Here is a 25,568-nt window from a genome sequence, read left to right as displayed (position 1 = left end):
AAGTATATATACATATACATATACATATGGGTAGGTATCTACCTACATATGTATGTAGATCAACTCGCTTGGTACACTTCGAGGCGGGAGTAAACTCGAAGTAATTTATCGTCTCGCTCTCCGGAACGTGTCGCCCAGAAGATATGGCCAGTTCTCGATGCACCAGGCAGAAGAGAGTGTGCCGCGATTCGGGCCACCCAACCGGTCGATCGTACCGCGATAAACGCATTATTTAATTACCGTGAGTAATTACCGATTATTACATGGCGCGGGCTGTCCCGACCGCGGTCGCCGCCATTAATTACGCCGACGATCGGACGAAACACTCGTTACGCAGCACTCTTTAATCGGTTCAACTTCGCATCCCGTTACCGAACGATCGGCTAAGATCATTTTGCTTTTGGTTGGCTTCGATCGCTTGCTGTTACAGATTCGTAGCCTCTTCGTTAAAAAATTATCGATAATTTCTATGATGTTTTTCAACGACTTTTTTAATCCATTATCAGCGAGATCCTCGTTAAGTCCTACAAGCAAAGCTTTGCTACGTCTATATTCTTTTCTTTTCTTTTTTAATTTCATAGAGATAATGAACTAAATCGCAAAAGTGTGTCTTTTTTTGTTTTTTTTTTTTTTTTTCTTATGACATTTCTTCAAACATATATACTTTTTGTCCGACACGATAAATCTTTTTCGTCTCCGTTCACCGTTAGTTGTGTCATCGAACGTTCAGCACCTTTTCGACGGTATAATTTGACGTTATCGCAAAAGTAAATAAAGCCCGCGTCCATTCGTGGAACGCTAATAGATTCCCCCAGGATTCCGTCGTATCTCGAAATAAATTCCTCTCCCTTAGAAACGACACCGTTCATCATAACGGCAGCGATGGTAGGAGGAAGAAGATCGAGGGATGAGTAAGAGGAAAAGAGAAAGGATGAGGTGGAATGAGAGATAAAGAGAGAAACGGAGAAGATAAGAAGACTCGACAATTCGTGCAACTTTCAAGGTGGTAATCAGAGTTCCCTCTCTTTGTCCTCTGATCCGAAGGAAGTCAAGAAGAAAGGGCAAAAAGGGCGTCTCTGTCTCTTTCCTTCCTCTCCTTCTTCTTCGTCTTCTTCGTCTTCTTCTTCTTCTTCTTCTTTTTCTCCTTCTTCTTCTTCTTCTCCTTCTTCTTCTTCTTCTTCTTCTTCTTCTTCTTCTTCTTTACAGGATGAAGCCCATTCCAAATCGGACGCGAACATAGACAAATAACGCTGAGCCAGGTCGAAGCGGAGATCGAGAAGGCCACGAATGCACATTAATCTGTATCAGCCGACGCCATCAATATTTAATCCTAATCTCGAGAATTGCCAGCACCGTCTATGGGTCCTATCGTTTGGTCTTCTCCTGATTCTGAGACTGAGATAGATAGATAGATAGATACATAGATAGATAGATAGATGGCAGACGCTATGGGACAAGTTGAGAAATTATAATGATTATAACAGAGGGTTTACTATAGTAATTTTAAATATATTAAAAAATAAACAGTGAAATAATAAATATTGAAATATGAACAAATATTAACAAAATAATAAATGAATAATGTATATATATATATCTGTGTCATTATATGTGACAAAAAAATAGAGAAGTTCAAACTAATCCTTATTGATCGTGACTAGATATTAAAATAATCAAGTTTTAAGAATGGCCAGAAGAATTTACGTTGTTACTTTCGAAGGCGGCATCGTCCGGTCGGATCGTCGTCATCGCTCACGTGTCGCTCGAAGCCCGACGTTAATTAACTCGAGGCTATGCTACGTGGTGAGCCGTGCGAATGCGTATTGTTGTTTCAAAGGAGTTCCAGAGCGCGTGCTTTTCAACCGGTCGTTCGCGTATATCGCCGTATCATTGTATCGATGTTGAGTCTAATTGTCTCGCCTGCTTCTAAAGGAGATACTATAAATGATAGTAATTCATCATCGCCTCGGTTAGCCGTCTTTTTCTCCCTTTCTGTCCTTCTCTAGAAGCGAGTCGAATGTAGAAAATAAAAAAAAAAGAAGAAAAAAAGTTTGGTCGAGACAATGAACTATTTTGCCTTCGATCCTTTCAACGTCCATTCTCTTCTACATTCTCTCCTTTCTCTCCTTCTCTCTCTCTCTCTCTCTCTCTCTCTCTCTCTCTCTCTCTCTCTACGAAATTCTTTTCTTTCTCTTAGCTGTAATTAAAAATTAATTTTCTTAGGTATAATTAATCGTACGATTTTTTTCTTACAGTACATAGTTTGAGATATATTTTAAAAAGAGATCTCTTATTGTAACGAAAATAAAATATCATATTTCGATTATACGAATATCATATTGGTTGGATAACACAAGAAACGAGGTGTTATAGACGCGTGCCACGCACGTTTTCATTTATTACCCAAGGAACCAATAAAACGCGGTCATTACTAGAATCGGTATTGCCGATTCGTTTTCGAATCTCGTTTCGCGCCTCGATGAAGTGGCCGTAAACGTAAATCCGTACCAAACAGAAGAGCATATTCGAAAGAGCGAGTACCGCCCGCGCATTTCTAAACGATATCAAACTCGCTAATCGATCGTGAAACTCGAGATCATTGATCGCGAATGAAAGCTCTTTAAAGCTACCATTGCCTACTGTAAATATATTTGCGATACGATATTCCGAAGGATGAAATTGAAAAATCTATGTTTAATTAAATAACAGTCAACGTGGCTTAATTAAAGGTAATATATATGATCGTCGATCTAATCATAGATTATTTCTTATCAAGACGAATGAAATTCGAAGAAAGTTCGATTCTACGGTGTAACGAATGCGATGTAAGAAGGATATGTTTTCATCGAACTTGCGAGAAAGAGAGAGAGAGAGAGAGAGAGAGAGAGAGAGAAAGAGAGAAAAGTAAAAAAAGAAAAAAAGAAAAAAAGAGGTAGAAGAAGAAGAAGCAGAAGAAGAAGAAGAAGAAGAGAAGACGTCGGTTTACGGAAGACGTCGTCGTTGCACAGTGTGTATACGACGGCTCGGGTTGACGCGCGTGTCGTCGTTAGGTGCCGCCAGTGAAAATGGCTTATGCCAGAAAGTCTCGGGATAAGTTAAACACGCCTCGGGACCCCGAGGCGTCGTAAAGCGCCGCGGCGCCTTCGTGTTTACGTCGACGCCGGCGACGTCGACGAGGCCCACCAAGCGAGTCTAGTTCGATGCACGCGTTTCATAGAATAAGAAAGAGGAAGAAAGAGAGAAAGAGAGAGACGAAAAGAACATTCTCTTGCACTTACTCTCTCTTAGATAGCGATGGGAACGATCAAATTATTTGCACTATTATATCGAACATCTTTTTTATCGGCGAACGCGTCGATAAATTTTCTTTTTAATTATTACGACGAACAATAAATGTTTCATAAATGTAAAATATTTTCTCACACTGATTGGCCGTTAAGCAATAAAAATTTATTGTTCGAAATAAGATAATAATACGCGCGAGCGTATCGCTCCCATCGCTAGCCCACACGTTTCTATTTCCGCACGCGTGACAAATCTCCGCGTAGCAGCCCGCGCCCGATTTATCGAAACGACATATTCTGGCTTGCGGCCGCGTCCATATGGCACCGAGCACGCCAGTTATTTTTGTTCTCTCGCGGCACTTTCCCTACGCCTTCGACAAGTGTTTCAGGCTTCGGCTATGATGACCAACATATGGCTCCTGCGACGATTTACCTCTTTGCGCTCGATTTCAACCGTAGCTTCTTCGCTCGTCCATCTTAACTAAGACTTCTAAACCCTTTCGGAAAATGCCACGAAACTGAAGATGTTCTCGTGGCGATGGTATAAGAGGACTGGAGGTGAGAAAGAAAGAAAAAAACGCTTCCGTAAAGATTTACAATCGGGTAATGGCGATCAACGAATCTAGATTTTTGTCCTAAACAAATTTATAGCGAGAACGATAAATACAAATTTTATCGAAACGAAACAATAAATCCGATAGATCTATCTTCGAAAATAAAACGATCTACTTGTTATTTATCGTGAGGAAAGAGATTTTTCTAATTTCGAAGATCGACCGTGTCGATCATTCGAATAATTTTCTGTTCATTATCGTGAATAATCGAGAGAGAACGAAATAGCGTCGATCGAGATGCAACGCGTCGAAGAAAGAAGGGATCGACGGGAGATGCAATCGTTTCTCTATTTCTCTTTCTCTCTCTCTCTCTCTCTCTCTCTCTCTCTCTCTCTCCCTCTTCCTCTCTCTTTCTCTCACTCTCTTCCGTTTGGTCCGAACTGGACGATGATTTACGAGCGTGTAATCCGTCGCAGGAATTTGTCAGACTTCGTCCGACAGTGCCCATAGGTGTTCGATCGACCGCACGACATCGATCTTTCCCTTCCTCTTTCTATATAAACCAAAAAGTTCCGACTATATAAGAAGACAGAGAGAAAGAGAGGAAAGAAGAAAGGCGCGATCCCTTGGTGTACGGTGAGAAAAAGTAAGTCTTAATAAAGTCGGGGCAAGATAAATTGTTACATTAGCATCTAGCTTGTGATTCATAGTGATGTTTCTTGCTTGACAGGGACGTAGGTTGAAATGAGAGAAAGGACAGAAAAAGAAGAAAGGAATAGAAAGAGAAAGAGACCGATTGAGAACGGTCGAACGAAGGAGGGGGAGAGTTGGAGAGGGTGGCAACGTTCTGTGATATATCGTCATTAGCATTGGTTTCATATTAGAACAAACAGGACTCGTGTTTAAGGTCCATAAAAGGCGCGCACGAAGCAAAGTCGACCCTTTTTTAATGGAGGGTGCTCTCGCGAGTCACCCCTCGCAGCGAGTACAACCTCGGACTCCTTTCGACGTTCTCATTGGCCGAACGAGCCGTGCTTCTTTACTGGCCGTGTACTGGCTTTTCGGTAACGCGAAACAAAGGGCTCGAGGGTGGTGATGGTGGTTGCGCTGATCAACCCTCACCGTTCCTTTCCTTATAATTTACAGTCTAGATTGTATATGTGAGTTCTGGCGAGCGCGCGCCCGCGTTCGCCAGAGTTTATTGAGAACACCGTGGCGAGTGTGTCACTTCGGGCTACGCCTTTTTAATGATTTATTATACGCACCGGTGAGACCTGGGCCAAAGTTCGACGTCTTCCTCGGCCTCAGGGCTCTTTCCTTCTCCTCCTCCTTCAACTTCCAGCTGCCTCTTCCCGATCGAGCGCCGCAGATGGAGGCGCAGATGTTACGTTTCAACCCTGTCACCGTTCGTAACCACGTAGTTCCTTTCACTACCATCACCACCGTAGGTATCCTCGTAGTCTCTTCGACGTGAACGAAGAAGGAGAAGAAGAGAGAGAGAAAGAGAGAGAGAGAGAGAGAGAGAGAGAGAGAGAGATGGTACCCCGTTCCCGATTTTTGTCTATACGAGCCACCTTTACCGAGAGAGACAGCTCGTGGAATTCGAATTTCAAGGGTATTGTCGGCTACCTGCTCTCATTCTTTCCTAATCGATGTTTTTCTAGTCGATATCGAGAGTGGCCTGCATTGAATGAACCCGTCTCTCTCCCGTCCTCCCCTTTTCTATAACGGTGCTTAAAGATCTCCGAATTTACGGTACACCCGAGGATACTACTCTTTACTACAGTACAGTAAATCTGTCTGTATATGTTTATGTGTGCGTACGCGCGCGTATGTATATTTGTGTTTGAATCGACGTGTATATCTTAAAGGAGAGGAAAGTAGGAATAAAATAACACGCGATTTATATTGAAAATTACTAAATTAATAAGAGTGGAGTGTTCTTTCATCGTGGGATAAGAGATTTCGATTACCAATCGAGCCTCTTTCGTTCGAACACGACAGACGAGACGATCGATTTCGATATCGATCTCTCGATCGATCGACCGATATCGAAATCGATCGGCAAATCGATTCACCTGAAGGCCGCGAAGCGCGAATGCGACGAGCTCGTAATAAGGGCTGCTACCTGGTAATATCGATAGAGGAACGTAATCGATAACGTTTTACGAGCACGAGTTCGTACCCTTTTTATTCCCTTCGAAATAAAGGAGGCTCCCGATAGGGAAAGATAGAAAGAGACTTACTCCCGAGACGAATTCCATGTAATGAAAAACATTTAATTGGCACGGATGTATATCGTAGAGCAGTTGGATATCGTCGTAGAATAGCCACGGTAATAGATGACCGGTTCGCAGGCACGTAAACTACCAGAGGCGAACTTCTGAAAATTTCACTTCAATAGCCAAGCTAAATTGCTTTCTGTATATTATAAGCAAGGATATTGGAATTCAGAGTATGCGTATCCTCTACGCTCATCTAAAGTTTCGCATGAACAAAAAGAAACGCTCTATCTCTCTCTCTCTCTCTCTCTCTCTCTTTCTCTCTTTCTTACTTTCTGTGTACCACGACGCCAATTATATAACGGTAACCTCCGTCTCTCCTCTCTTTCTCTCTTTCTTTATTTCTGCAGTGTATACGCGCATATAACACTATACGCTTCTTAAGCGATGGATCGTGACATTTAGTAAATCACCGCTCGATCTTTTAGCTCTGAAATCGTACGACCGCGAATAACAGTTCGTATTATAATATATGAACGTGCTTCCCAGTGGAATACTACCTAGTGGATTGGTCATTCGGTTAGGATGTCGAACAGAGTTTTTTTTCTTCCTATCTGACGAAAGAACAGTCAATCTTTTCTACGATATACCTAAGTATCATTTTTTTTGTCCTGCTCTAGGGGATTTTACGTGACGAATATTTGAAAGACAGCGAATCTTTTTTCTCTCGCTCTCTCTCTCTCTCTCTTTTTCGCTCAATGAAAAAGTTACGGGACAGTGGTCCACGAAGTTTGAAGAAACGAGCACGTCCCATCCCGCGATGTAAATAAAGTGTCCGGGGGATAGTAGGCGCACTTGGCCGACTGACACAACGACGTGGCAAATGAAAAATGCCGAGACGGACGATCAATGTAAATATATTCATGACGTGGGGTGGCTGGGCGGCCACGGGGAGGCCAGATACGTCTACACACACAAACACATATATATACATACATACATATATATATAATATACGTATACGTGTATCTACGTATATATGTAGGGTTTTATAGGATGGGGTTCGCTGAGGACTCGATGGCACTTGGACGGCACATAATTCACTCTTTGGCAGCTCATTACAATTTAAAAAGGCCTTTGTCAGTGTATTACTCGTGATTCTCCTTACGAGCTCACAACTTGCTCTCAAACGTGTCGGTGCGTGTGTACGCTTACAAAAAGAGAAAAGAAAAGAAAAAAGAAAAATAAAGAAAAAGGAGAAAAAAATGAAAAAAGAAAAAGTAAAGAAAAGAGAAAATAAGAAAAGTAAAAAAGAAAGAAGAGAAAAGAGGAAAAAAACCACTAAAAGTTTCCATTCTACTCGAGCTCGTTAGCAAGAACCATGACGGAGCAAGTTTCTATCGAAATTTATAAAGATATCGAAACTCGACGTGTTCATTTAAATGCGATCTCTTACTCTGTTGTAAATTTTGTCTTTCAAAAAGAAAAAGAAAAAAAAAAAGAAAAAAAAGAAAGAAAAAAAGCAAAGAGAACAGAAATATAAATGACTTGTGGAAGATGTTCGTTTAAAAAAAAAAAATATTAATAGATATTATGTACGATGTGATAAGCGCCACGTTAATTGCAAATTCGATTAAGCGTCCTCTGTCGATGATAAAAAAAAAAAGAGCAAAAAATCGCTAGCGTTCGGTCTCTTTTTTGTTCGACGATTCAACATCTCGGATATATCGTGAGTTGAACAAAGGCAAGCGACTGGTGCGACTGATCCCTGACGGGATTTCTAATTTAAGTCGTCCGATCAACGAGACACAACGAAGGAGAAATAGCACCGTTGGCACTTTCGAGCAATTACAGGCGTTGTTGCTTTTCTACCAAACGATTTTGATGAATGACGCGAGGAGAGCGACTAGCTCTCTATGTCGACACACACAATCACCGTTCTTCAAAAGTCACGATCGCGTTGGCGATCGACGAATGTCGAAATTTCTGAGAAGGATCGACGTGTCGCGATCAATCCGTTCAGAGTTCCAGGCTATATGGAAAACAAAATAATAATCATGATCAGATCGAAAACAAATTAGATATACGTATACCTCTGAATATGTTTCATATATAATTATAATCAATAATAATCATAAGAAAATCAATAAGAACAAATATTACGAAGTTCAGAAATAACTACAATTTTTGAATAACTAATTTGTAATAATAATATATATATATATATATAAAGAGAAAAAGACAGAAAAAAGAGAGAGAGATAATATATAGTCTATTCCATTATAAATATTCCAATCATCAGACGAGGAGACATCAACCTTCTATAAAAAAAAAAGAAAAAGAAAAAATGGAAGGAAAAAGAAGAAGAGAGAAAATTCGATCATTAATCAAAGACATTCGATGTGATACTTTATTCGAGACACAATATCAAGAGAGTTTAATAATTCACGAAGAAAATCCGAGTGACCGATCGCGAATCTCGCAACGCGTGACGTTTTCTAGGAGATGACCGGTGTTACGAAAGAAGGGAGGAGACTCTAGAAAAAGAACGTCGAACCGTTCGAGTAAGTGGGTAAAGGAAAATGCAACTGCTTTTCCCGTGGGACAAGAAAAGAGAGCTAAGGCAGGGCACGAAATTGATATGTATTCCATGCCTTGCCGCGTCCAATCTATTGCGGGTCAAGCAGGCGGAATTTTAAACGCGGTACAAGCCGAAAACTCCCTCCCTTTTCTCGCTCATCTTTTTCTCTTCTCTTTCTCTCTCTCTCTCTCTCTCTCTCTCTCTCTCTTTCTCTCTCTCTCTCTCTCTTTATCTCTCTTTATCCAAGTCCCGGTAGATCGTCCTTTGACGTATGTGTGCATAACGCACGTGTATATACACTTTTCGAACACGTTCGAGGAGTATCGAGAAGCCAAGCCTCGATCGTTTCTAATACATTCTAAAAACTTACGAGCGCATAAAATACGCGATCCTATGTGTACATACTTTTATATCTATACATACATATATATATATATATATATATATATATATATATATGCGTATGTGTGTATGTATATACGTTTCTATATGGGAAAAAGAAAGAAGGAAAATATGAGAAAAAGCGAAGGGCCGGTAGCGACCACGAAGTTAGACGAAGGAATGAATGGCACTGGTCATCGCTGGAAAATTGAATTTCGTCCCTGAGGGCCTCGCGGGATGAAGTATGCTGACAGTAGGAAAATTTGCGTTTAACCGTGCGCACGCGACTCGAGTGAAATACAAGAGTTTCTTTTTCAGAATACCTATCCTTCAATTTCGAGAAAAATAACTTAAATTTATTCGACGTTTCTACGTGTCTAAGGTACTTAAAGAAAATTATAATAAAGTTCCTAGAATAAACTCACCGTGCGGCACCCATCCGTGATGACATTTTCCGCAATAACGAAGATGACGTTTGCCAGGAGTAAAAGACTCGCAGGTACAGCCATTGACGGTACATCTTATAGACTGTAAATAAATAAAAAATAAATGATTAATAATGCGAAGGTTTCAAGGGTTATGTTCGTTTAAAAACGATTGGTTTTATAAAACTGTTTTTTTTTTCTAGTAGAAAATTAATTAATTATTGTCGATCAAAAGGTTATAAACAGTCTTTTATGTCATTAATAATTTAAATAAAATTTGTCGTCCCGATTATTTATAGTTTGACATCCTCTTCTATATTTTACAATTTTAATTTATTTTCTCGATTATAGGAGAATATGTCGGACAGTTTGACGCGGATTAAAGAATATTTTCCAAGGGGAAGGAGATAAGAAAGAAACGAAAGAAAAAGGGTAGGAAGGTATGATATTTTTCGAGTGACCGTTTGGCATAACGCCACCCTAGAGAAAGCTCGTAAGAGACGGCCTCGTCGGATTTTAAGGAACCGTGAATATTTTCCGCCCTTCGCTACGAAATTAACCCCTTGGGAGCCACCATCCAATCCTGGCCTCGGGCGAAAGAAAGTGCGGGCATCGGTATCGCTTTATGTACCAAACGGTTAACTCTCTGCATTTTTATTTAAATATCTATAAAAGTGTTAAACTTCGTGGTGTAAAAATGATAAGAGAAATTTGAACTTTGAACATTTTTTTATTCTTATTTTCAAAAATGTTCGTTTCAACGATTAATTATTATTACTCAACTAGTTATATAATTCCTTAAATAAAAAATATTGTTAGTCGTTGTTGTTTCCCGTTCATAAAATTCCAGATAAGTTCATAAAAAACGAACGGATCGATATAAGAGCACCGAACGAAGACACCAGAGCTAAAAGTCTTTTGCAAACTCGCGCAAGGCGTTAATATAAAGACAAATGAAGCGACGCATACGCACCTTCCTTGGCCATGTGTCTTTATATAGACAGTATCCCATGGCACCGCGAAAGCTTACAGCCTGGAAATATTTTGACACTGTTCGCTGGAAACGAGAACGTTTAAGAGATCGACAAAATTTAACAGGCGACGAATTTTATTAGCCTCACCGCGGGTTATTTATTCGAAATGGCGACAGATTATATGGGCGATATTAACGTGTAGGGGAGAGAAAGACGCTCGTAAGCTAAATTTCGAAAGTAACGTTGTGTGCGCGCTATACAGCAAACTTACCTCTGGTAGCTTTTCGGAATATACCTTGTGCCTGTTTCTTACATCAAACTTATATCACATATTCGAATATAACGAGCCTGATAACTTTCGTACCCCGAAGGTAACTCGACACCAAAAGACTCAAGCGGAATATATTTTGAACATTTCTTCGAAACATTTCCGAACGATTAACTCTTCTTACAGGGTGCATTATTTTTTATATATCTACCTATGTATCACGAAAGCTTACTGCCAAAGTAAATTGGTACTTAAAACATTATCCCTGACATAAAAATTAATTTTGTTCGTGTAAACAAAAAATTAAAAGGAAAAAAAAAGTCAAAGGAAAATTAATTCCTCGCAACGTCCGATGCTTCACGATCGACCGATATTTCGATGAGTTGAAAATTCGCGCATTTTCGAAAAGATAATAAATATATAAATAAATGAAATAAAACAAGAAAGGAGATTCCGCTTCTTTTTTAATAAACAAAAACGAAAAAAAGAAGAAAAACGCTAGTAGTAGTAGTAGTAGTAATAGTAATAGTAGACTGCTCATCGTTCTATCTGACTTTTCACACGGCATATCGCTTATATGATTTATCGTGCTAGTATACGTAAATGGCGTGACGCCGATGTATTATATAGTTTCTCGAATTACACGGAAGACCGGAGAGTCGCGAGAGTCTCTTGCTACTTCGGAGCAAGTCTCAAGTAGTAGTCGACTACACCTTGCGTTGCTCCTTTCCTTTTTCGTGCCTATACTCCATGAAGTATTATGTTTCGAGAAGCCACCGTCTCCTCCTCTTCGCCCGGCTTCTTTGCATCCCCTTCGTACGCGTGGTAAACGCGCGAGCCTATAACGCGCAACACACAAGGCAATAACGCTTTTACGAGCTACGAAACATTTATTGCCGGTTATGACGCCACGCCGTTTTATCATCTCGCTTCTGCTTAATGCGGCCTCCTTAAGGCTGCTCACTACTCCTGCTTTTATAATGGTTTACGCCAACAAAGAATCCAAGCGTAATACTTGACCGATTTTTATCAACAACGACTTATTTCAAAGATGAACATCTAAACGAGGAGTCGGTTTACATTTGGAAGAAAACCATCTTTTCTTCCTGCGTAAATTATCGTCGAAGAAATAAGAAATGCGTTTCCTGACACGATTTGTTTTTGTTTCTTAAAGAAAATCAAGTTCCTTTGTAAAAAATTCTTGTTCGTAAAAAAGTCGACTACTCGTTTGAACATTTGTATTTAAAATAAAATCGTGTGCATCAAAATCGATCGGGGATTATGTTTGTATTCATTGTTGCCTCTTGAAATCTCTAATGAAAGGTCTTATTTGTTCGCACTTTGTTTCATTTAAATAAATGCTTCTAGCGTTCGATATAATCTATTAGACATATCACGTTATTAAAAATAGAATCTTGAGAAAATTTTCGCGATAAAATTTAAAGTGTCTCGGTTAAATTATAATTTTAAACCACCGAACGAATCTTATTGGAGAATATTATTTTTACTCTTTAATAATTTGATTTATGAACGAACACGTATAAATTTTATAAAGAAAATATTTTTAACCATTGGAAATATAATGTTATCGTGCAAAAATGTGAGATAAGAGTATAAGTAATAATTCGTGAAGAAAAATTTCGCGGAATTATCGATGGAAGTTGCCCACACGAGCGTTACACGCGCTTTTCATTGTGTATTTCGCGCACAGTTTAAAGAAGACTCGCGGCACGCGTGCCGGAATTAGCGTTTGAACGGCGTAGCAGCCGGCCTTCTTGTTGTTCATTCTACACGGTCGTCACTTTGAAAGGGCGTCCGTATCGTCGTTCGATTTCGGCCATCGTATGCTTTTAATGATCGATCGCCGTGTCCTAAAGATTCGTCGGTTCGATGAACAACCAGTATCAAAACTTTCGAAATTGTTCACAAAACCTTCGATTAAGAATAGAATTCAGTTCAATCGTATATATATTATTTATTTAGCTAGCATAGCGTAAATAGGCGTGAAAATTAAATTTGTTAATCCCGATCAATCTGTAAATAGAAATTACGCAAACGTGAAACGCTCAGAAATCTTTCATTTTGTGTATACACACACACACACACACATATATATATATATGCGCATGCGCATAAGCATATGTAAATCGAGTATGAAATATTACAATATATCCAAATCCGATAATTAATTGTGCAAGCATAGCTTAGGCGGGTTACACGAGATTTTCATTCAATGACGCCGCGGCTATCCAATCGCTATTTACTAATTATTAATAATATCAAAACAATGGCCACCATGGAACAAACATTATGAGAACAGTCCCGCGTATAATGCAACTATCTAAATTAACATCTTTTTTCACTATTATCTGTCCCGTATTTACACTTATCTCCGTATACGATCGATCTCGCGTATGCTCTCCTAGAACCTACAATTTTGTATAGATAATTTTTCACACATTACGGAAAATGCGGAGTGGAGGTGCAGTCTCGTAAAAAAAAAAAAAAAAAAAGACGGGAAAAAAGAAAAAAAATCGTGAATAGATATAGATCACTTTTCTCTTAATATAGATAACGATCGAACGATGAATTAAAATGAACGAGTCGAAGCCTAAAGTAAAATTATTTTACGATGTATGGGGAAGTCGAATTTTTAATGAACACTCATCTTAACTATACTCATTATTTTCATATCTCGTTGGATTATCTTGCCACTCAAACGATACCGGGTACCGTCGAATGAAAGTTCGAAAATTCGACAGCCCTCGAGGACAACGATGCGATATGCTCGTTGCAACGAGAAAGAGAAAGAGATAGAGATGGAGAGAGAATCGCGAGTAAAGCTGTCGAGCGAGCTCATATGCTCTACGCGCGCTCGTGTTTAATGAACAGGGCTAATCTCCCGATTCGAAATGCACTGCTAACAGCGTATACACACCGACTCGTTCATCGTTGCAAATTAATTTGACCAGCGCGAATTAAACCTCAAGTATAAAGCTGGATACACTGAGTTTGTGCGTGCACGCTCCCACCCGCCCGTTTGCACGTTCATATACCTACGTGTTGGACTATGGAAGCTCATTAATGAGTTCGAGGATTTAGGCTCGCCTATGCGTTTCGCTCGGGATCTGCCCTCGAACCACCCACCCCTTCTCCGCCCGCCCCCCCAATCCCTTTTCGTACACCGTTTGCACGAAACGGCCATCCCTTTTGGTTCGAGAACAGAGAGAAGATTGTGTACACGTAATCGTCTAGTTAAAAGGTGACATATATACAGTTAAAAAAAAATAGAAGAATAAAAAAAAAGAAACTGATTATCGTATCTCATTACTAGTTGGTTAAAAATTAAAAAGGAGTCCGACAATGAAGATAAAAAAAGAGAGAGGGAGAAAGAGAGAAAGAGAGAGAGAAAGAAAGAATTTAAAGAAATGATCTTTTTTCTTAGAAAAAGATTTTCTTTTTTATTCTTCATAAAAAGGGGTAGCACAAGACGATATCACAAATTCTACTTATATTTAATTAACTGTATTAAAGTCTGGCTTCGTCTTGGAAAGTTGTCTCGAAAAGAAAAATCTATAGGGAAGACTTATGATTTATTGCCTTGATATTCGGGTAGAATTAAGTAAATGATATACCTAAGCAAATTACGTGAGATTAAAATCGTTTAATAATCGATATCACGTTTCATATATGTTATCAGGCAAAGTGTCTTAAAGAGTGTTAGGTCGTACGAGAAGAGTAAAGATACACGTACACACAGGTAGAAAAAAGGAAAAAAAAAGGAAAAGGAAAAAAAAGAAAAATCGCTTCAACGAAAGAAAAACGATTTCGTTGGGGCGTATAACGGCCCTCGGTCCTGAAACATAACGAAATGCTAACAGCCAGTGTTCGTATATATCGTACCGTGTATTTAGCATATTGTCGCAACCACAATGGCAATTTGTGTGATATATATCTGCCCGTTAGAACGGGAAACGCTCAAATGTGGCGGAATTAACTGCTTGGATAGTCGAATGGTGGCGAGCATGTCGACGAATAAGGGAGTCGAAATAAGAAAGAAGAAAAGGGTAGTAGTTCGCGTAAACCCGTAGAAAATATGGGATCAATGGGGAATGAGAAAGGAATTTCTTGGAACGAATTATTTGGATCTTTCGTGATATACGATAAATATTCTAACTCTGTGACAAAATATCGCGATATAAGAAAGGCTCTTCTCGAGCGTGTGCTCGAATGGAGGATAGGATGGGGATGAAATCGTGGGGTGGACGGACTTGACGGACGACACCCTCAGGAGTACTAAGTCACGTCGCTATGCTAACTTTCCGGCTTCTCCTCTTTCCACAGGCCGATCCCTTACGCCACCGCATCCGGCCGATGAAATAATATCACTCCCCGATTGCCAGTCACGATCCATGTAGCGTGAAACACGATGGCCAATGCTATATCTAAGTAAGTTACATCAAATTTCCAAGATTTCTTTATTGTTTTTTCTCTTCCTTTTTCTTTTTCCTTTTCCTATTTTTTTTTTTGTTTTTTTAAGCGTAATCGCAAACACAATCCTACCATCACGATCGTTTTTTTTTTTTAGAAAGATCTCCAATGAAAATCACGTGGATTCGTGCGGTAAAAGTTTAATCCGTTAAATTGTCGAGAGGATTAACCGAAGGGTTATGGGTGCCTTAAACATCCGGCGAACGAGGTCGCTCGTAAGTCTCAATTATTTAGGAAAATTGTGGAAACCGCAAAGCCGAGTGAGTTTTTTTTCTTTTTTCCTTTCTTTTTTTGTGCTCGTGGGAAATAGCTCGGTCCTTTCCGACGAGTAGAAAATTACTTGTCTCTCTTCTTTCTCTTTCCCTTCTTTCCCCCTATCCCTTATCCTCAGTCCTTCTCCACCCTCTCTAACCTTCCCTTTCCTTTCTCTTCCTCTCGACGGCAGAACGGAGATACCTACATGTGGACAGGTAGACGAAACGGGTGAAGGCTACCTTTTTAAATCTCATTATTACAGCTCGCGAGCAATGCGAAAAATAAGCAGGGGTTAGATCCACCTACCGAGAAAAACCGTGTTGGAGATGGTGGAGTTGGAGGAGGAGAACTTAATCCGCCAGTTTAGCCATAAAACGACGATTGCTAGCGCACGCGCGTAAGTAAATTCTATGTTCACATACACAGATTTATATGGGATATACACGCACACAAATGGATAAAATAGCTAGATTTTCATTGTCTGGCAACGCGTCGGAGATTTCTTTTTAATGCGATAAGAAGAACAATACCGAGAGATCCGTTAATACGATAATTCCTGGTGTCGCGCCGTACTAATACTCCTCTGAAATTTAATAACTACGGCTTGCATTATATGCGAGGTCTCTTTTTTAATTTACCTATGATGCTCCAGACTTTTTTTCTTTCCTCTTTTTCTTCCTTTCTCTTTCTTTCTCTTTTTTCCTCTTGTTCTAGGGTTAGACGGCGTTAGCCAAATTTACGACGCTCCGTAATTTCACGTTCAAAAAAAATCGGACGATTATCAGGATTCTCTTTCGCTTTCGTTCCCACTCGATCTACCCCTAAAATTTATGTTCCTCTTTTTAATCTTCAGCTCCTAATAGAAAGAACGCATCAAATATCTGATCTAATGAGAAAAGTATTGAAACTTTCGAGTATCTTTTCTTTACCCTTGGTTTCCGAAAGAAGAAACATAAAAAAAAAAAACACAAGAAGAAAAAACAGAAAAAAAATATAAAACGAAATAATAAAAATATTTTGAGTGTATAGAGGAGAAAATCCGTATAAGACAAAGAGGAAGAAAGAAAAAAAGAAAAAAAGAAGAAGAAAACAAAGAAAACAGGGACTTTGGGTCCAGAGATTCTTCGTCGAGGAGCGCCGCCGAAAAAAAAAAAACAGAAAAGAGAAAATAAAAAATAAAAAAAAAAGAGAAAGAAAAAAAATGACTAGACATTTTAATAGAGCAGGTTTTCATCTATCGTTCCTATTCATCGGCAATTTCCGATTGGGTCTCCGTCCCTCTCGTTCACGCTCACGGGGAGGGATCGATCCGGTGTATTGTCTAGCTATACGAGCAGCACACACCGTTCGCTGGGCTGACTTTTCATCGTGACGGCCACACCTTGCGCCGTCGTCGTACGTCTCGTGTGGTGCCCGTCCGTTAAAAAGGAAAAGGAACCGTAATGGAGTAATGGCCGCCCGCCACTGTAGAGATTCAAGTTCCCTACCGAGTCTTCTTCTTTATTTTTTTTTTTCTCTTCGTTCGAGGATCGTGACGGCGACACTCGACGCTCGATCCTAGCTAGATACTTTCTTCCTTCCTTTTTTTCTTTTCATTCTTTCATTCTTTCATTTTTTCTTTCTTTCTTTCTTTCTTTCTTTCTTTCTTTCTTTCTTTCTCCTATTTCATTCGTAAATGAAGAGACACACGCGATCTTCGCAAGTCCTCAGGTTCTCTCTTTACATTTAGTCACACAGCTGATGGCTCTCTGACACGGGACATTGTTTCCGAGTAAATACCGTTTTAACGCTCGCCGATGACTATTTCGACGATACCTCGTGACTACGAACCCTTTTCGGGCTTTCATGCTCGTATTGCCAACGCCCAATAACCTTTCGAACACGTTCGACCTTCGCTTAGTATTAACGAAGGCGAACTACGATTATTCGCTAGGATAAGCGCGCCTTTTCTTTTTGTTTCCTTTTTTTTTTCTTTTCTTTTTTTTTTTCAAGACCTGCCACATTCGATTGGTATTTATCGGTTGTTGAATATCTCCTGTTACTGTTACGAGTAGCTTACTTCGATGAACTTTCGTGGTAGGTCAACGTACTCTACGATCGAAGGGCTGTCAATATCTCTCTTTTTTTTTTTGTTTAATCATTATCTTTATTTTTTTTTTCAATCAAACAATTATCAAGATTTTTATATTTATCCGTTAGAAATTCTCAGACAATGAAGTTTGAACGAAGATAATAATACCAACTAAGAAATGTTCGTATTAACAAAGAACTCGAGATTAATAAACGGTAACATCGATCTTTAAACAAACAGATAGTAGAGAAATAAAAAAGAAAGAGAAAAAACAAAATCAAAGTATATCGATTTCTTAACTCCGAGCCAACTTACACGTTATTATTATTCCATCAATAAGTAATACGTATATAGCGGCCTGTTTATCGCGCTCTTCTCGCAGTCTACATTATCCTTAGGAAGCGGACCAAGTGAGTTATGAACGTCTCGAAGGCGAGCCCGTCTTTCGTGCATTTCTCGAGAATAAGCGTGGCTACATACGTATGTACCTACAAGAATGTAAGAGAATGTAAGAGAGCTTACGAGTATGTATTAGTGTCTTTCAGGACCCAAAGGAAGAATATGAAGAAACAAGCGAGAGAACGATTGTGTGGGTGTGTGTATGAGAAAGAGAGAGAGAGAGAGAGAAAGAGACAGAAACATAACATGGGAAAGGCGGCAAAGAGGATGATCATTGTTGTAGTAGTGGTGCATCGCACCCCAGAGTATCTTCTTAGCGCAAAAGCATAACGTCCAACCCCGTTGGGCCCAGCTCGATGTGTGATATATCGGCTCGTAAAAATCCTACGGGGAATAAAATATCTTCGTAGGATCTCAGGCCGAAGGTCACAGTCGCCGAAAGGGGCCCCTTCTTCCAGTCTCCACTTCGCATTTACGATGGTGACCAGCTAACATGTACATACATACTCGCGCGAAAATATTCTTGTGTAGGTGCGAACATTGTTAACAAGTCCCGTATTTTATACACTCCTTGAGAAACAACGAGGCGCGCTCTCTGTTGGAGGGAAGAGGCCTGAACGGCAGGGGTGCTCCGTTTAAACGATATTTAAACGATTCGTTCGGGTCTACGATATTTTTGATTGAAGGATTTGAAATTTTGTTAAATCCAATCTGTAATACGATCACTTTTAATTCAGTTTACCATTTGGAGAATTCGAAATGAATAAAAGTTTCATTTATCAAAGGTATGCGATAATACAATGAAACGTTTCCAAAGTTCACTAAGTATACGTGTGTGTTTTCGTATGTCTCTGTGTAAATTTTTTAATAACTAAATTTTAATTAACTACGTTAATACATCCACGTGTGTATATATACACGTATATACATACATGGTCAGTTTATTGTACGAATTACATGGAAAGAAATGTTGATATCGTGGAAAAAATGATCTGTATTAATTGACTATTGGATAAAGCTCGAATTTAACGAAGATAAATATTACGTGAAAATTCGTTGATATCATTCGTATATCATTCGAAAAAGAACATTTGTGATAGGCAAACGAGAAAGAATGAGAACCGTTTGGCGGCTTTATATCCAAAGGCTGTTACTCGAGCTGCCATAATTTTAAGCATAAACACTGATTTGGCACGAGTACCGTGTCCGACGTCGCCCTATGCTCTTTTTACACATACCTTATGGAACAATGAAGTCTGTTTACCGTGATTAACTCTTGGCCGAACGAGAGCGAAAGGAAAACGCCGGCATTGGATCGATTTACACTTCAGGATGCTGAGAAAAAGAATATTCCATAAAGAATATTCCTCGAATGTGTTTTCTTCGTAACACGATGTTTAAAATAACAATCGAGTGTACGATAAACGAACGAAATCATTTTTGTGTCTCATCTATTTTCTTTCTCGTTCTTCTCTTTACTTTTTTCTCTAAAAAATAATTCCATCGAAAAATACTTAATGACTATAAATTCATCGCCAACAAATGTACGAATTTTTTTCTCAACGAAATAATATCGTACTTTCAGGACAAAACGAAATAAAAAAAAAGAGAGAGAAAGAGAGAAGGAAAAAAAAGAGAAGAAAAGATAGCGATCGAGACTCATCCGTCGAAATTCTGTCCAGTTCGAAAGGATAGGGTCGAAAGGATCCGCGGCACTTAGCGTGGATTCGCTTTATTCTGGCCAAGTGCTTCCGGATATTCCCCGCACGTGGTGGCCGGGGTCACGGGGTTACGGTAAGGAGCAAAAGGAGAAAGAGAGAGAAAGAGAGAGAGAGAAAGAGAAAGAGAGAGATAGATAGAGAGATAGACAGACAGATAGATAGATAGATATAGAAATGGTAGTAGGAGAGTGGCGGAAAGCTCTCGGTCCGTTCGTTTTCTCGTCGTTCTGCCTCATCCCAGGCAGCCACCATCGAAGAATGGGCTGGGGTGAAGGGTGGAAAAGGGTTTGGTGAACTCGGCAAAGGGGTAAGTGGAAAGTAGGAAAAGGAGGTGGACAAGAGGGAGAAATGGTGGGGTTGGAGAAAGAGGTGGAGGACGAAGAAGAGGAAGAGGAAGAGGAGGAGGAGGAGGAGGAGGAGGAGGAGGAGGAGGAGGAGGAGGACGGAAGAGGAGGAGGACGGAAGAGGACGAAGGAGATGGACGTGGAGGTAGAGTAGGAGGAGGTGAAGAGAGGGTCGAAAGGGGATCGCTGCCTTCTGCACACTGGCCCCAGCGGCGGCGTATTGATCCGGAGGCGGCGGCGGTCATCCGGCCGCTAATTAAATGCCAATCGCCGACCCTCCCCACCCACGTCGTCCGACCAAACCTCACCCCACCCTCGTCACCACTACCACCACCACCATCAGCACCACCACCATCATCTCCACTACTACTAGTACGAGCTCGTGTCTACGCTCAATTCACCCTCTACTTGCCGTGCACACACTGCTTTGCGAACCGCCCCCTTTGAACGCGTACATAGACACACAGACAAGGACAGAGACGATCGTCATATCCTGTAATATCGCTATATCCTCTAACCAACCCCTTTCTCTCTATCTTCATCTCTGTCTATCTCTCTCTCTGTCTCTTTCTCTCTCCGTATCATCCTGTGGCCACGCGCGTTGTTTCATCGTCCATCGTGGTATGTGCCATGGCTAACCTTTATTATGCTGACAGTCTACAAAAGAGAAAGGGAGAGAGGAAGTGTGGATGCTGATTTTCCTGTTACGAACATTCTCTCTTCTTTCTTTTATAAAAAATATAAATTTACTAACTTCCCTCTTTCTCTCTTTCTCTCTCTCTCTCTCTCTCTTTCTTTCTGTCTCCCTTTCTCTGTTTTTCTCTCTCTTTTTTCGAGCTCCTTTTAATAAGCTTATGTAGACGTATTTCCGTAGGTAACGTTTTATAACCGGCTCGTGAATTACACCTGCACACGCGACCTACCTAAGCCGGAGACACGCGACGTGTACTCTTTGATAAGTTAATAGAGGCACGCTTCTTCATGCTCAGATTATTATCTGAACGTACGACTATATATATATATATATATATATATATATATATATATATATATTCTTTTTTTTGGAGTAGTATAAAAATTCTTGTAATGTAGAGAATAGTATCTATACGATGGTGGAGAGATAGTAGTACCTAAGTATCGACGTGCTTAGCCAAACGGAATTTTCTTCGATCTCAAGTCACCCCCTTCGCGAAGGGCCAAAGAAAGGCCGGTTGATTGACTTCCCATGAGACTCCACTTTCGGAAAACCACAGCTGATCCCTTCTGGCTATCTTAGCTTCTCTCGCCACTCTTGAGCCCTGTTCGAATCTACCGAACTCCTACGAACGTGACCAGTTTATTTTCTTCCATGGTTCATTGTTACTATTACTGGAAATGTATCGATAAAATCTACCGCATAATAATTCACTTTATTATTATATTTTGGACAATTATTCACATATACGTTCTCGCGAAAAATATCGGTGTATATATATATATATATATATATATATATATATATATATATATATATATGTCCCTATAAAGAAAAAAGAAGAAAAAAGAATTCGATAGAAAAAAAAAGAAAAAAAAAAGAAGAGGAACTGGTCGATTTTGTAAAGCAAAAATCCATGCTTACGTTATTAAGTACATAACTACACGTTGGTAGTAAATCGGTACTTTCCAGGCAAACCGGCATTTTTCAGAACTGAACTCCCATTGGTGCTCGAGTAGCCCCTTCTTTATTCGAGGCGGTGTTAATTGGCGCGGAAGTAATTAAGAGATGGCCATCATCCCCGTACCCCGCGACTACCATCGATGTTCTCTTTCTCTCTTTCTGGTTGTGCAGAGAGATAGAGAGAGAGAAAGAGAGAAAACCCCCTTCTAGACCCACCAACCCCCTGGTTAACGAGCGAACGTTGCTCTGGGAGATGGCAGCGTCGTGATTAATAACAAGGTCCTCTCCAAACCTTGGCGCACAGCCTCGACGTCGAAAGGTTGTAGGTGAAATTCCTCTTACGCTTAGCCTCGCTCGTACCAACAAACGAGACCGTGTAAGAGTACACCATTAGTACATATTTACGTACATATGTAACATGTATATGTTTATTTATATATATATATACATGTATGAGGAAACGAGTAGTATGAGGAAGATCTTTTTTCTTTCACTCCTTTTTTTCACCTGAGAACGCTTGTTCCTGACATCCGTGGACCAACGAGTAATCTACTCATCGATCACCCTCCAGTTAACACGTCCGCACCTAGCCTTGAAAATCTTGCTCTTCAAAACATGATCTTCTCTCCTCTAAAAGTCTTCTTTTCTATCAGACAGATCAATGGAGTCAAAAGAGAAACTTTAGAAACGTTACATTGTGATTTCATTATAGCAAAGTATCATCGAGAAGAATATGCAAGTAAAATTAATTAATCCATTATTATATATTATAACAAGCAATACAAATCCCACTGGTCTCCATTTTCATCGAACATAATACACGTTCGAGATATCAGAATAGTCGACTGTTACAAATAATCGCTCTCTTTCTCTCTCTCTCTCTCTATCTCTCGCTTTCTCCTTTTCTTTTTCATACTCATGCTCGTCCGTAGAGTGTCTAGTTATAACGAATAATAACATATTAAAAGGTACGACGGGATAACGAGTTACGCGCAATTAATTTTGCTTTCAGGCCCTTCGCGTGAACGAGTAGTAAACTCTAGGGAGAAAAAACGCTTTAAATCCCCATTGTCCGGTTCTCTCTCTCTCTCTCTCTCTCTCTCTCTCTCTCTCTCTCTCCTGATTCTCTTTTTCTCTCTTTCTATCTTTCTCGCTTTAATCACCGGATCATTCGTCAGTGGCTGGAATCGAGGCTGCGGGAAAAATCGTGAAGACCCTTCGAGTAGGCTAGAGAAAAAGAGCGAGAGAGAACTCTGGTAAAAGAAGAAGAGGGAAAAGAGAGTCGAAAGGGGGATGGGAGTAAAAAAGGGAAAGAGACGGCATTTTCGAGCTATCAGTCTGCTCTTCAACGAGGCATATCAATCTCTTCGGCTATATATCCGTCTCGTCCTGGCATCGCTTGTGCTGCTTCGGATTATCACGGCGCGTCATTAGAGATCCGAGGAGGTCACACCTGGCGCCCCCAGCTACGGCCCTGACGTGGGTAGCTAAGGCTAATGGCGCGGCAGATGCGGATCATCCTCCATTCTTCCCAAATCTTCATAAATATCCCGCCAGATATTGGTATACGTACGCATTCATACAGCACACTTCTTTTATATATGTGTGTGTGTATATATATATATATATTTTACACGAATTTACATATACAAGTATTTCGTATATAATATCGACATATTCCACATATAATATATAGATATATAGATATATATATGTGTGTGTATATATATCTATATATGGCTGTATACAGAGGATCGAGCTTTTTCGAGTTGGCTCGATCCAAGATCTTATTTCCGATCGAAGCTGGACTGCCCCGAAGGGATACATTGTTTCCATCGAGCCACCTACGAGAGACCTCCAATTTTTATGATATATACAGCCGCAACGCGACGTTCCTGGAATAGAATTCATGATACCATCTCGACGACCTGTAACGGACCTTTTTACGAACGCCTTTACGTCGTGGACGATACGTCGTAACTTTCAAAGGAATTGGCTAGGGGCTACGTAGTTTTTGTTCTTTAGTTTCCTTTTTCTCTTTTCTCTTTTCTTTTCTTTTCATTTCTTTTTTTTTTATTAAGAAACACGAGCTTTACAAATCTTTAACTGTAGAGGAGAAGCAGTGACCTAATTGCCTGAGTACGTAAAAGACTCGTCGAGTTAACGGTATAATTCGAGCGGAGCTTATCGACTTAGAGCTTACAAAATGGCTCTGTTGTACGCGACGTAAGAAGTTTACCCTCGAGCGACTCCACCTCCTTTCTTCGATCGAAGTCACTTGCACGCAACAGGCAAGAAGGGTGCTCGCTTGTGTATAATTTCGAGAAGAAAATATTGTAGTCGCGAGGATCTAAGCTAGTTTTCTCGTAGGTGGTATCAATGTGTCACGCGAAAGTCGAGACGTCGAAATCATCGGCCATTTTCTTTTTCTTTTATTTTCTTTTTTATACTTTCTATCTCTACGATCCGATCTTTATAAAAAAGAAACAAAAAATAAATAAATAAAAGATAAAAAATCGATAAAACGAACGAATATGTATGATGATTTTCAAGGTTCGCGAACAACGATAGTCGAAGAAAAGAAAAAAGAAAACATCGAGATAAAAATATCTTACCCTTTGTGATTTCTAATGACGATCGTGTCGACTATCGTAGGATGTCATGAATCTCTTGGATACGTTCGTTCGTCTTTTGCATCTCGTTCTAAGGAGCACGACTACTCGAGGATCGATCGATCGTTAGGAGAACAGGAAAGAGCTCTCTTTCGCGCGATTACTCGTCTCGAATCGTTCGAGAATCCCTATGCACAGGCCCACCGTCGTTGAATATGTATATCAGGAAGTGCATTGCCCTTGGAGTCCTGCCAATAGATTAATAGCCACGGAATGATGCTCGAGATTTCGCTCGATATGTACTATAGTATATCGCATTACGGGAAATGACGTGACAAAATGTTAGTCGAATGACTTCGCGAACGCGAGCGTGCATGAGAGAGGGAGAGAAAGAGAGAAAGAAAGAAAGAAAGAAAGAAGGAAAGAAAGAAAGAAAGAAAGGACACATTCGAAGGGTCGAGGTCGGGAATGAGAAGAGACCGAAGAAAGGAGAGAGGGAAGGGGAATAAAGTGGTGGATCCCAAGGAGATCGCATAATCACTTCTTCTTTCTTCCATTCCCAGTGATCTCTTTAGGTATCCAGCACTCTGACTTTCTTTGTGAGTCGATCAGCGATGATCGAGAGAAGGAGAGAGAGATCGGTTGATCCTACTGGTCGGTAATGCAACGTCGTTGTGATCTTAATAACGTCGAAAATATATATATATATAAATGACTGGTAAAAAACTTCAAAAACTGCAATTTAATACTTGGGAATTCTTTTGGTTATTGTTAAAAATACGATATAAATCGATCTTAGCGAGTTTCCTTGCGTAATTCATGATGATACAATAGGTAACGGGTGGCGGGAGATATACTTAAGAATCATCGACGTGATATCAACGTCAACCTAAATATCTCGATAAAAAATGAGAAATACGAGAACCACGAACGGAGTCTATCGCGATATTGTCGATTTGACCCAATTTCGAGAAAGAACCAGTGCGGTTTTACGACGGCGTCAAGAGTACCGTTCCCTTTTCTTTTCTCTTTTGTTCGTTGGCCGTCGTCGATTCACCCTTACGAAGGCGGATGCTTACGAAGCAGACGTCAAAACATTCGTGAAATATGAGGGTGCGCCTCGCGGAAGATCGATTCCCTAGGACCCCTAGATGAAGAGAGTACACTCTTTCTCTCTCTCTCTCTCTCTTTCTCTCTCTCTCCTTCTCTCATTCGTTCTCTCCTCGAAAAGCGATGTGCTTCGCATTGTTAAAAGCCCGTTATAGATTATGCATTAAACGCGAAGTAGAATAGGAGAGATAGCGTAACAATGGATCGGCCACTTCTGCT

The 25,568-nt window shown here is 40.1% G+C and overlaps 1 protein-coding gene across 1 annotated transcript in view; it reads right to left on the bottom strand.

Annotated features, from left to right (window-relative positions):
* The window catches only part of LOC127064786 (AT-rich interactive domain-containing protein 1B-like), a 190,591-nt gene that overhangs the window by 105,633 nt on the left and 59,390 nt on the right, over positions 1-25,568 (bottom strand). The window contains exon 3 of the mRNA XM_050996341.1: positions 9,448-9,550. Within this exon, the coding sequence (XP_050852298.1) occupies positions 9,448-9,550 (103 nt within the window). The remainder of the gene's footprint in view (positions 1-9,447; positions 9,551-25,568) is intronic.

The sequence above is a fragment of the Vespula vulgaris genome, chromosome 6, assembly GCF_905475345.1.
Source record: "Vespula vulgaris chromosome 6, iyVesVulg1.1, whole genome shotgun sequence".
Taxonomy (NCBI): Eukaryota; Metazoa; Arthropoda; class Insecta; order Hymenoptera; family Vespidae; genus Vespula; species Vespula vulgaris.
The sequence above is the reverse complement of the archived record's forward strand: the minus strand, read 5'-3'. Positions and strand labels throughout refer to the sequence as shown.